This window comes from Phacochoerus africanus, chromosome 4 (genome assembly GCF_016906955.1).
Source record: "Phacochoerus africanus isolate WHEZ1 chromosome 4, ROS_Pafr_v1, whole genome shotgun sequence".
NCBI lineage: Eukaryota > Metazoa > Chordata > Mammalia > Artiodactyla > Suidae > Phacochoerus > Phacochoerus africanus.
The window spans coordinates 34,318,797-34,332,400 of NC_062547.1; the positions used below are offsets into that span (position 1 = coordinate 34,318,797).

General features: G+C 38.4%; 1 protein-coding gene across 1 annotated transcript; it reads left to right on the forward strand.

The window, feature by feature from the left end:
* Positions 1-5,022: 5,022 nt before the first annotated feature.
* LIN7C (lin-7 homolog C, crumbs cell polarity complex component) lies at positions 5,023-11,988 on the forward strand. The gene is made up of 5 exons (XM_047776111.1): positions 5,023-5,089; positions 8,179-8,297; positions 8,550-8,621; positions 10,768-10,977; positions 11,521-11,988. Exons 1-5 carry the CDS (start codon positions 5,053-5,055, stop codon positions 11,674-11,676), a joined length of 594 nt encoding a protein of 197 aa, XP_047632067.1. The 5' UTR covers positions 5,023-5,052; the 3' UTR covers positions 11,677-11,988.
* The last annotated feature ends 1,616 nt before the right edge of the window (positions 11,989-13,604 follow it).

A 13,604-nucleotide genomic window follows, 5' to 3' on the forward strand; every position in this document is an offset into this window, starting at 1 on the left:
GATCGTTAACCCACTGAGCAAGGGCAGGGACCGAACCCGCAACCTCATGGTTCCTAGTCGGATTCGTTAAACACTGCGCCACGACGGGAACTCCAGACTTTCATTTCTTATACAAGGATTACATTTGAATAATATAACTTTCACTGGGATTTGTCTAGACTCAGACTTCCCGCTGTTTTTTTAAAAATAAGTTTTATTTTTTCCATTATAGTTGGTTTAGAGTGTTCTGTCAATTGTCTACTGGACAGCAAAGTGACCTAGTCACACATACATATATACATTATTTTTCTCACATTATCCTCCATCATGCTCCACCACAAGTGACTAGATATAGTTCCCAGTGCTATACAGCAAGATCTCATTGCTTATTCATTCCACATGCAATAGTTAGCATCTATTAATCCCAGATTCCCAGTCCATCCCACTCCCTTCTCCTCCCCCTTGGCAACCACAAGTCTTTCCTCCAAAGACTTCCTGTTCTAACTTGAGTGTTCCTCTTCTCTGAGGCGGGAAGCTATAGGAGGAAGCAGGGAGTTTTTTCACTAGGAGAGCAATTTATTTTTTAATTTTATTTTATTGGAGTATAGTTGACGTACAATGTTGTATTAGTTTCAGGTATACAGCAAAGTGAATTAGTCATACATATACCCAATCTTTTTTCCAATATAGGTTATTACAAACTATTCGGTAGATTTCCCTGTGCTATACAGTAGGTGCTTGATTAGGAAGCCAGGTGATTTTAATCACCTGGCAGTGGCATAAAAGTAAAAGCAGTTCAGCTTCATTTGTGTTTTCAATTGCCTCCTTTGAGACACAGGATAGTGATCAGCCTTCGGTTCTGTAAAGTGAAGGAGCTTGAACTCCCTAGATCTCCCCTAACAATAATTCTCAAAGATATGTGAATTAAGGAGAGACATTTTAGATCTCTCACAAATTAACTGATTTGTTCAGTTATTCTGTACTTTGAATATAAATGGATTTTTAATTAATTGAATCATTTTCCCACTCTGAAGTAGCTCCTAATACTTTTTCCCTCCCTTACTTATTCTTCAAATAATTAATGATCTGTAAGTTTCTGAGTCCCAATCCTTAGATATGATTTTTTTATTCTTTTTATTCTCTCTAAAACTTTGAGGATCTCCTGCCTTTCCCTGGAATTCTGAAATTTCATGGTGATTGTGTGTATTAAGGAATTACTAGCAGTTCCCATTGTGGATCAGTGGAAACAAACCTGACTAGTATCCATGAGGATGTGGGTTTGATCTCTGGCCTTCTCAGTGGGTTAGGGATCTGGCATTGTCATGAGCTGTGGTGTAGGTCACAGATGTGGCTGTGCCTGTAGCCGGCAGCTGAAGCTCCAATTTGACCCCTAGCCTGGGAGCTTCCCAGCGAGGCGAGGAAGAGGAAAGAAAGAAAGAAAGAAAGAAAGAAAGAAAGAGAGAGAGAGGAGAGAGGAAGAAGAGAGAGAGCGAGAGAAAGAAGAAAGAAAAGAAAGAAAGAAAGAAAGAAAGAAAGAAAGAAAGACGAAAAGAAAGAAAGAAAGAAAGAAAGAAAGAAAGAAAGAAAGAAAGAAAGAAAGAAGAGAAAGAAAGAAAAAGAAATTACTAGTACCTTCCTGGTGGCTTAGCGGTTAAGGATTCAGCATTGTTACTGCTGTGGCTCAGGTCTAACCCCAGGCCAGGAACTTTCACAAACTTCAGGTGTGGGAAAAAAAGAGGAAAAGAAATTACTAAGGACAGGGAAAGAATCATTTAAAAGGAAGGCACAGGAGTTCCCGTCGTGGCGCAGTGGTTAACGAATCCGACTAGGAACCATGAGGTTGCAGGTTCGATCCCTGACCTTGCTCAGTGGGTTAACGATCCGGCGTTGCCGTGAGCTGTGGTGTAGGTCGCAGACGCGGCTCGGATCCTGCGTTGCTGTGGCTCTGGCGTAGGCTGGCAGCTACAGTTCCGATTCGACCCCTAGCCTGGGAACCTCCATATGCCGCGGGAGTGGCCCAAGAAATGGCAAAAAAAAAAAGACAAAAAAAATAAAATAAAATAAAATAAAAGGAAGGCACAAAACAAATAATCCTAAACCTAGTTCATGAGAATAGTTCCCATTCCTGCCAAAGTTGAACTACAAAACTCATGGAGCATGAGGTCAAAGATCTTAGGATATTTCCTTAGAGATGGGACACAATTAGAAGTTCACAAAATGCTGAACTAGTTCTATTTAACAAAGCTTAAAATCAAGCCTTAAAAACAAAAATTATTTTTGGAGATGCCACTGTAGAGCAGTGCATTAAGGATCTGACATTGTCTTTGCAGCATTGTGGGTTTGATCCCTGGCCTGGTGCAGTGGGTTAAAGATCCTGCATTGCTGCAGCTGTGGTGTAGGTCACAGCTGTGGCTCAGATTCAATCCCTGGCCCAGGAACTTCCATATGCCACAGGTGCAGCCAAAAAAAGAAAAGAAAATTATTTTCAAGAGTCCTCTTTACATTTCAAAGTAAATCTCAAAAATATTTATAGGAATATAAAAATATCCAGCAACCGCAAAAATAAATTTCACAATGCTTGGCCTTATTTATTTATTTACTTACCTGTCATGTAAGAAACAGGAAATGATGAGCCATAATGAAGAGAAAAATCAGTCAAAAGAAGCAGTGTCAGAGATAGCACAATGCAATTGTCATTATAATTTTATTCTATATGTTCAGGAAGCCAGAGGAAAGATTGAGCCTGTTGAGTAAGAACATGGAAAATGTAGAAACATGTGTACTCACATATGCCTCTAAATCAAACTGCTAGAGATGAAAATGAGCAGTATTGAGATGAAAAAAGAAGATGGGATTAAGAGAATATTAGATATTGAAGGAAGGAGACAGAAGTTTGAAAAATCCAAATGAACAGAGCATCAGTGTTGACAGTCAGGTGGCGGAATATATGCGTAAGTGGAGTCTTCAAAGGAGAGGAGCTGGAGAATTGAGGAAGAAATATTTGAAGAGTCAAGGGCAATGTCTGCATTTGGCTTTCTCCACATGATATTCTCAATGTCTAGCAAGGTGCCCGATATAGACCTTAAATATTTAGCAAAAGTTCTTGAACATCTGTAGCAACAAATGACAACAATGAATAAGAGATGAAAAGTACATGAATGCTTTTGCAGGACATAAAGGCCATTAAGGACCAAAGAAGGGAAACAGAACGACAAAAGGGAAGCTTAGTGGAAGTGGCATATCTTCCACAGACCTGGAGGATGTGTTCAGTTTGAGGATGTACAGAGTATGGAAAACTAGAAGCGATGAAGAAAGGCATTCTACATAAGTACAAAATAAATGAAGACTTGGAAGCAAGAAGAAGCATGGTTTTGAACATTCCACCTCTACTGGAGAGGTTATTCCATTTGAGGGATGAGAAATGAGGTTAGATGAGTTAGGATCAGAGTTTGCAAGGCTTTAGGAATAGGAATTGGGGGGGGGAAGCCATTGAAAGTTTTTGAGCAGTAACCTTTGATGATGGAATCAGGGTTCAAGGGGGAAAAAAGAGTCTAATGGTGGCATTCATGATGGAAGAGAAGAAAATACTATAGTTGAATGGAAAGGATGTATGGGGCAACAGAGATGTCATTAAAACCATCCTGTCATGAAGTGTTAAACACTCATTTGTAAGAGCACCCCACAGATTAGCAGTGCAGACTGGAGCTTGAATAAATACTAGTGGAATTGAAATGCTGGGCAAATTAATATTTCACTCAAATTAAGGCCTAAAATTGGTTTTGGCTCATGAAATTTTCAAAAGTAGTCCTAAGAATCTGGAGTGTTTTAAGAATATTATTTGCTTCCTAATATTTCATTTATATAAGGTTTTGGATGAGCTTTTAAAAATTCCTACTTTGAGATGCACCCAAGTGTCTTGCTTTCTCACTCACCCAAGAGTGTTTCATGACTTTTGCACTTTCCATCCTTTTTTTTTTGCCTTTTGTGTTTTTTAGGGCCGCACCCAGGGCGTATGGAGGTTCCCAGGTTAGGGGTCTAATCCGAGCTGTAGTTGCAGGCCTACACCACAGCCACAGCAATGGCAGATCTGAGCCACGTCTGCGACCTCCACCACAGCTCACAGCAATGCCGGATTCTTAACCCACCGAGCAAGGCCAGGGATGGAACCTGAAATCTCATGGTTCCTAGTAGGATTCGTTTCCGCTGCGCCAGGACGGGGAACTCCGTATTTTCTATCCTTATTCTCAGATTTCTAGGGAAGATCTATGCCTTGGATTGGTAAATTAATTAAAGCAATGCAGCCACAAATGCGGAATTTATAATATCTCACTTACACACTGTCACCGAATCTCATTTAGCATCTAAAGAAATCAGAGATAGGGAGTTCCCGTCGTGGCGCAGTGGTTAACTAACCTGACTAGGAACCATGAGGTTACGGGTTCGGTCCCTGCCCTTGCTCAGCTGGGTTAACGATCCGGCGTTGCCGTGAGCTGTGGTGTATGTTGCAGACGCAGGCTCGGATCCCGCGTTGCTGCGGCTCTGGCGTAGCCGGCTGGCTACAGCTCCGATTAGACCCCTAGTCTGGGAACCTCCATATGCCGTGGGAGTGGCCCAAGAAATAGCAACAACAACAAAAAGACAAAATAAAATAAAATAAAAAGAAATCGGAGATAGGACTCTTTATCCGACAGAGGGGAAGACTGAGGCTGAAAGAAGGTAAGTGAGCAGTCCAGGCTCACAGAACCAAGGGGTAACAAGAATCCAGACTCCACCACATGGAGCCAAGGGTTGCAAACGAGTGGGATAGCGAAGAATGGGGAAATAATTGGGAGGGAGACTCTTTTCAACTATAGGAGGCCGGGGATTAGAGAACCTGACGAGCATTGAAGGTGTAGCCCAAGGCCACCCTCTGGAGCCCGCTCAGCCCACGGGACGACCCCCGCGAGCCCCAGCTCGGTTGCTCCCGCTCTCGCGATACTGGCCGGCCTCTGCTCCCGGCTCCTGCTAAGCCCCGCCCCTCCACCGCAGCCCCTCTGTCGTCATTTCCTGTGGGTCTGCAGGCAAAGGGAGAAGATGGCGGCGTTGGGGGAACCTGTGCGACTGGAGAGGGGTGAGTGGGGCCGAGGCTGGGACTGTCGTGGACGGAGAAGGTGGGGGAGTGCCTTTCCGCCGTGGGGGTTGGGGGCAGCTAAAGCTCTGAGATCTGGAATCAGTCTTTCCTTCGCGCTGGCGCCGGTGGCCGCCGACGTTGCTGCTCCTGGCCCCAGGGAGAGAGCTTGCTGCTCTTGACTGATACCCAAACCCACCTCTATTCACACGGACAGTCGCGAAGCACAGCACTGTTCGACCCCACCTGTCTGCGATCGCAAACACACTCTGCACACGCGTTCTCTGAATGGGTATGGCAGACGCAGCGTTCGGAGACGTGTCTAGCTAAGCAAACATCGCACGCCCAGTTGTACAGACTACACTCACTGCCCGTATTGACCTGTGCACAATCCAGTGTCCCCGCCTTACTCACACAGCCCGGCTTCATAGTACATTGCCACAGAACCCACCTTATTTATGCACGAACCCTGTCGTTACTTCGACCACAACACCACTTGTATTTCTATCCGGTTGTGTTCTGGCTGTGGTCCCCCTCCCCGTACGGAGAAGATGCTTTAAAAACAATCTTACTAATGTGCAGGGAAGAAGGTTACATAACTAGTTGGAATTGTGGTAGATTGTAAAATACTTAATAGTGTAGTTTTTTTCCTTCTTTACAAATCCTACAATTGCTAACTGGCTGGGTGCTTGCTTTGTAGAGCAGGCTGTCAAGAAAAATAAAACCTTTCTGCTGAATGATTGGAAATCGAAAAGCCAGTTAAAGTACATAGCTATGAGCCTAGAAGAGGCCTGTTGAAGATTTTCAGCATTCCTCTCTTTCCTCCCAAGTCCTTTTTTTCAAATAACTTCATGCATACTTTTGACATGCTAGTATTAGGAGTCGTAAGAATCAAAAAGTGTGAAGTACACATTTGGAGTACTAGTGATAAAGTATAGGATGGAGATTGAAAATATCTTGCAGATACTAACTTTTGCATTTACTGTCAGAGTGTTAAGTAACTTCCGCTCTAAGGAGAGAATGCATTTTTAGAATTATTGTAGTTGGTGAACTCTTTCCTTGTGCCTTTACACAAACAAATGCACACTAGACGTTGTTTATTCCGACGTTGTTTATTCCTTATGGTGTTCACTACTTGTAAGTTACTTTACAAGTGATGTTGTTTTCCTCCAGCCTACCAGACCTTTAATTAAAGTATCATCTTTGACAGAGGAGTAGCTACTCTGGGAAGACTTGCTAAGTTAGGGGGAAACTATGACATCTTCTTCCTGAGCACAATGGCACTGTGCTTTGTAGATGGGAACAAATCTGTTTGGTGTTAGCAGGAGTAGGTGTTTTTCTTTGAAAGCCAGTTGTAGGCTTCTAACATGTTGGCGGTCTTTTGTGTTTTTAAGTGCAGTACAAAATGTGAAACTTCACCTCTGGCATTTAGTTGTGGTAGTCATGGTTTTGTTTTTTTTCTGTTTCAGAGTTCATTTCGGTTCCAAATGCTCAGCACCTTAGTAGGATGAATTACTAGTGGATACCATTTAGCAGGATAAGAAAGTCAGATTACATCAACTGTAAATCTTATTTAGCATTCTGTTTAACAGACTCTATTTAGAAACTTTCCAGCAGTTCTGCATTATAAAATTAGTGCAAATGTTCAAGATCCTAAATGCCTTCAAAATCATCAAACAGGGTTCAGTGGAACACATTTGAACACATGTTGGATACATTTAGGTTCAGTAAAGAGTATTTTATTTTTAAAATTTTTCTTAATTGAAGAGTTTAATATACCTTACATGTTCTAGCTTTATAAATCAAAATATTTGATGAACCAACACTTGCCTGTTCACCAGCCATTCTGGTGGTGGGAGACAGAAAGCTGAAAGTCTGTTGACATTGTATTAACATCAGTTTAAGCTTTTATTACCTGGAATTGAAGAATCTACTTCTTTCTTCACTACATTTATTCCTAGTTTGCCAGTTACAAACACAAATAAGATTATACTAATTCTATGAGGTTCCAGTCCTTTAAGCGTAATATAAAATTCAGAACTTCTTCCGTTTAAGACAGAAGGAGGCAAGGAATTTAGAATAATAGATACTCTAGTCCCCTGTGGGGCTAAAAATCAAAGTAGGGGTGGTGTTGAAACATGACTGAATCATATAAAATTTCTTAATTCATAGAACACTTATGGTCACACTTCCTAGTGACAGTTGCCTAACATGCTTAATATATTTATAGTGTAAATGTGTACATTATGATTCTTTGGTGCTGATGTAATAGAACATTTATGCTTGCTAAATGGCAGGCTCTTACCATGTATTTTTGTTCTGGTCCACAATTCTTATAAAAAGGGTAATGTTATTTCTATTTTGCAGTGGAAAAACAGACATGGAGAGGTATTTTCCCAAGATCACACAGCTGTTACTGAGACTAGATTCAGGAAACTTTTTAATTTTGTATTTTATTAACATGTATTTAACTGAGCTTGTCTTAATTAAAATACTGTGTTAATAATCCTAAGTTGAAAACAAACCAGTTAATTCTGGTCATTTGTATCACTGTTTTAAATGTGTCTCTGCCACTTAACTGCACCTGTTATTGAAGAGTTTTCATATTTATGTATACATTACGTTTTCTTTTGGGAAATAAACAGTGATTTCACTAAGTGTTTTATACTATTCAGTGCTTTGGTTATTAATAATGGTAGGTGAATTTTTATTGACTCAATAGTTTCTGATAATACTGTCAGCTTTTCTGAAGCAGTCCAGTGTTTATGTGTCTATCACCAGTTTTTCCTTTGATATTTAGTACTTTATATTTGATTTTCCTTTGTCTCTAAGTGATGCTCTTTTCCAGATTTTATGCTTGTTCAATATCAGGGTTTCCTTCTAATCTATTGTAAAATTTAACATTCTTCTCAGACTTTATAATCCCATCCTCTATACATGAACAGACACACACAAGTTAATATCGTTAGGCTTTTTCCTCTGTGTTCTACGTATTTCTTATAGGAATGAATCCTAAATGCTACACTGTTACATAGGCATTTAGAGAATATTCTGAGAAAATTATCTATTAGTGTGTGTTTCTTTAACTCTAGATATTTGTAGAGCAATTGAATTGTTGGAAAAATTGCAAAGGAGTGGAGAGGTACCACCACAGAAACTTCAGGCTTTACAAAGAGTCCTTCAGAGTGAATTCTGCAATGCTGTAAGAGAGGTGAGTAAATGGGATTAAAACTTAGTAAAAATTTGAGTTAATTAGGTAAGATAATGCTCTGAAATGTGGGTTCAGAGTTTCTTAAGACAGTGAACTTTAGAACCTGACCTTCTCATTTTTGGAATTTCTAATAGAAAAACATTTTACAAAGATGCATAACTTTGAAATTTCAACACATTCATTAACTTTACAGAGAACTCAAACATGGTATATTCTGAGATTTAAAATCACAGTGATAACTGGATTTTGCAGGTATATGAACACGTCTATGAGACTGTGGACATCAGTAGCAGTCCTGAAGTGAGAGCTAATGCAACTGCAAAGGTACATTTTTTCTTTTGCTAAAAGTGAGAGAATTCTTCATAAATTAGAGGTTTAAAATGTACAATTACTAGATTCATAATAGGCTTATTTTGAAAATAACAGTATCTTTCAAGCTACACCAAACTTCTCCCTTACTGAGAAATAAGCCTTTTTTCTCCCCCTCCTTTTCAGGGCCACATGTGCAGCATATGGAAGTTCCTACTAGGGGTCAAATTGGAGCTACAGCTGCCGACCTACACCACAGCCATAGCAACAGGGAATCTGAGCTTCGTCTGTGACCTACACCACAGCTTATAGCAACACCGGATCCTTAACCCACTAAGTAAGGCCAGGGATCAAACCCGAGTCGCCACGGATGCTAGTAGGATTCGTTTCCTCTGTGCTACAACGAGAACTCCGAAATAAGATTTTATAAATTGGCTTTAGAAAAGATATTTTATGCAGTTTAGACGATGTCTTAAAAATATCCTTGCACACAACTAATATGTCATATAATACATAGTTGCTGTATATAATATATATCATTATGTAAATATTCATCAAAATTCTGAGGTATAAATTATTATCCTCATTTTATTGGTAGAGAAGCATCAAATTAGCTTTACTTGCCTCGAACCACAGAAATAGAAATAGTAAATGATAGATCTGGTATATTCCACAAATAGGAGGTTACCCTTTTTTTGTATTTTTTGTTTGTTTTTTGGCTGTACCCCAATGCTGGATCCTTAACCTACTGCACCACTAGGCAACTCTAGGCAGTTACTTGTTTAGAACTGCAGGTAGCAAGTTTTTTTGTTTGTTTGTTTTGTTTTTTTGTCTTTTTGCCATTTTCGAATCGGAGCTGTAGCCACCGGCCTATGCCAGAGCCACAGAAACACGGGATCCGAGCCGTGTCTGCAACCTACACCAGCTCACGGCAACACCAGATCCTTAACCCACTGAGCAAGGGCAGGGATCAAACCTGCAACCTCACAGTTCCTAGCCGGATTCGCTAACCACTGAGCCACGACGGGAACTCCAACAGGTGGCAAGTTTTATATGCTTTTCTCTACTGATGTTTTCCTCAGATAATTCAAGCATCGACCTCGGTATCCATCATATATGGTTAGAATAAGTTAATATCAGCAGTAGGTGACTAAAGTAAAATTAGTCATTAGCAGGTAATTTTTCATTGATTGTTACTGGTTTGCAAAAGAAATATTGGATTCTCTCTTGAGTATAAACACTTAAACGTGGATGTTGTTTGACAAGAGTAGAAAAAAATGATTAAAACTTGGGTTTAATTCCTGACTTTCACAGTTTCCTGAATTTCTGAGCTTTAGTTCCACTCTGTCCTTAAAATGGGGCCTCTTTTAGAGCTTAAAATGTAATGGTATTCAAAAATCTTGATTATCTTTCTCTCTTCCCATTTTTGCTTATGTACCATGATCCAACACACACACACACACACAATAGTACCATACTACTTATCTTAAAAAAGCGAAAACCAGAATCTCAACTTTATGTTAAAATTAGTCTAGATCAGTCTAAATTTGAAACTTTCAAAGCCGTGGCTCTGTTTCATCTTCTGTGGAATTTTAGTAGTAACTAGGTAGTTAATTAAAGCAACAATAAAATTCACATTGACTCTAAGTACCCCCTTTTTCTCAATGTTATTTCTTGATGAGTTGTTAATATACAGTACAAATAGTACAGCAGCCAAAATGAGTGCATATAAGGACACCTGCCTCCTTATATGTTATGTAGGTAGGTTGTGCCCTGCCCAAAAGCCCCTGAAGGGGCCAGACTGACTAGCCCCCCAGAGCTCAGGGCTGCTGACGTGTGAGGGAGGGCTTCTTGTCTTTAATGTGCAGTGTTCATCTTCCTAGCAAGCCTGCCTGCTAGGCATTGCACAGAAGTCCTCGGTACTGGAAGGACTAGGAGGGACCTGAGCCATTGTAACACTCCAGCATAATCCCAGGGTAGGCTTTCAGTCGTCCTCTTTGAGACACCATCTGCTTAGCTTACCTTCTCAGAGTGGCCAATGAATTTGTGAGCATTCAAACATCAAATATACTTCAGAAGTAGTTTTTTAAAAGGGAAAAAAGAATTAAGTAAACAAAGGTCCTATTTAAAAAAAAAATTAAAAATTAAAATTTTCTTTTAGGCTACTGTTGCTGCATTTGCTGCCAGCGAAGGACATTCTCATCCTCGAGTTGTTGAGCTACCAAAAACAGAAGAAGGCCTTGGATTCAATATTATGGGAGGCAAAGAACAAAATTCTCCAATCTATATATCGCGAATAATCCCAGGTGGAATTGCTGATAGACATGGAGGTCTCAAGCGAGGAGATCAACTCCTTTCTGTCAATGGAGTGGTAGGGATGCAATTTATTTCTACTTGTACCAGTGTATTTTGACCACATGGGGGCAAACTTGAGTTACTGAAACAGAAGATGTAGGGAAAATGCAAAACTTTATAGTTTAGAAATACCTTGGGGGGTGGTCTCAGACACTGCTAATTAGTAGTCATACTTTCTGAAGCACTTTAAGTGTGTCTTTTGCTTCTTTCTAATGTAAATTATCAATGCTCAGTGTAATTTTTATGAAGTAATTAAGCTTTTTAGTAGTTAAAAGTCTACCCTCAGTTTAGTCTTATAAAATGTCAGTTGCTTGATTTACTTCAAACCTAGTGAAATAGTAGAGTATGTAGATTGATATTTTATTTACTTTAAGCTTAAAAAAAGTTCCTGGACTGCAAACAATATGATTTAGCAGAGGATAAAGTGGGGTTATTTCATAATTTATAGTTTTGAATAACATTAAAACTTTTTCCTTATATGTATTTTAAACATTTTTCATTTTGAGTTACTTATAAAACCTAGGTATTAATCGTTTGTATCTGTGTGGTTTTTTCCTAGAGCGTCGAAGGGGAACATCATGAGAAAGCTGTAGAACTGCTGAAGGCAGCTCAAGGAAAGGTGAAATTAGTAGTACGATACACACCCAAGGTCTTAGAAGAAATGGAGTCACGCTTTGAAAAAATGAGATCAGCAAAACGTAGGCAACAGACTTAATGCAGTTAAAAACTTGATATTCCATTTTGCTTTTAGCTAGAGAAGTTTTACTTGTGACCTACTGATGGCCGCAATGCCAATGATTGTAAAAAAAAAACAAACTTCCCTTGAAATCCTCCTTGCCATTTTATAAATACCTATTTTAACATCATTTATGCTTCCCAAGATGCATACACTTTTTTCTGACAAGAAAAAGTAAAAAGGTGATGAGGGCAATTCTGTCCTGCTGTTTTTACAGGCCTTTTTCAACAAATGCAGATTTTGTCATAAAGTTGTTATAGATTTTTAAAAATGCTTTTTTAATATTAAAATGTACTTTTACATTCTTAATCTTTTTTTAGGGAAAAAGATTTTCTTTCTTTATTTGGCCACTTATTTAAAAATAACAGTACTTCATTCTTTTTTTGCTTTATTTTTTTTTAACCTATAACATTTTATGATTTTCCAAGAAATTAAATAAAACAGCCTCAGCTACAGCAGTTCATTACACTATCAATGTTAACATCACTGCTGCGTTTTCTATTTGGAACACGCACATAATATATAAAATCAATGGTAAATTATAACTCAGCAGAGTGGAAGTTTTTTACTTTTATTTAAACATAATATATAATGAATATTCATTTATACTGATTTATAAAAGTTTTTAAACACTGAAACAATCATTGCTAAGATAAATACATATTCTTTCATAATTGAGTAGTGAGGCAAGAGAATGTAATTAGATTGTTAGCATTATTGATTACATCTCTGTATTCAACAACATATCATAAGTTACAAATGCAAGATTTAGGTTTCATCTTTTGCAAATTTTTTTAATGCTGTTCATTTTTATTTAAGTATATTTCTTATATTTTATTCTTTCCATTCTTAGAGATGAGCCAGTTTGTGGTGGGAGATAGCAAAGAAGAAAAAGTAATACCTTTGACCTCACTAGCCTCAAGAGTTATATATACTCTTAAGTAGCTCAATTTAAAGAATTGATATTTAATAGGACAAAGATTAAAGGATATGTTTAAGATATATAGAAGTTATGAGATGATACATTCATAAGAACCTGCAGACACTTTGTCAAAATGAGTAGGAACTTACATTGAAAGGGATTTGAGATGTCCTTGTTTATGATTCATATAATGATGGGAACTTTAAGAGATACTTTGATTTGTCCACTGGATGTCACTGTTTTACTGAAAGGCAACTGTTAATAGTGGATGATGACTGAGGTCTTTTTAAAGGCAGAAATTAAAGAATTGAGATTCATTTTCAGATACAACTTATAGGAACATTTGTACAGCTTTTAAAAATTCTAGGTGACAGGTGCTAGAAAGAAAATAATGGATTGAAATATATAAGAGTGGGCATTTGTGACATTCCTTCAGGAAGGATAGAAATGTGTATCTTTTTCTGCATGTTTGTGAGCACTGTGAGTCAATTATTCCAGTTTTCAGTGATTTTCAGAATCAGAGTCAATCAGCATTGTTGTTTATCACTTAGGTATTGAACACTGGATTGCATGGTTGAATGTGTCTTTCTCCACTACAAAGTATGCTTGTTATCAATAGGATCGTGTTGTAAAATTGTGTATTTCCAAAATTAATTGATGTTTTTAAAATGTTGAGACCAAAGTAGCGTAGAAGAATTATGGACTTAATTTAATTGTAAAATTATTAGAGGTATTTGTTGTAGAGCTTTATATGTTAAAGAGAGGTATTGGTGCATATGAAAACAGTAATATTATTGTTATGCTTGTATTCTTGCATTACAGAGTAAGTAAACCCTGAAGAAATCTTGTTTTAGTATTGCTACCAGCTGCAGTAGCTTTTAAGGGTGTGTCAACATTTCATTATAAATTATAGCTTCCTGGTTCAGTATCTCAGCTGTTTTAGAACTTTCAGCCAAGCTAAATCTTTTTTGGTGTCGAAACTTAG

Excerpts from the sequence above, each read along its gene's own strand:
- LIN7C (XM_047776111.1), top strand. The coding sequence starts at position 5,053 with ATGGCGGCGTTGGGGGAACCTGTGCGACTGGAGAGGG. Across the intron at positions 8,622-10,767 it reads GAGCTAATGCAACTGCAAAG|GCTACTGTTGCTGCATTTGC; the intron begins GTACATTTTTTC and ends ATTTTCTTTTAG. Across the intron at positions 10,978-11,520 it reads TCCTTTCTGTCAATGGAGTG|AGCGTCGAAGGGGAACATCA; the intron begins GTAGGGATGCAA and ends GTTTTTTCCTAG.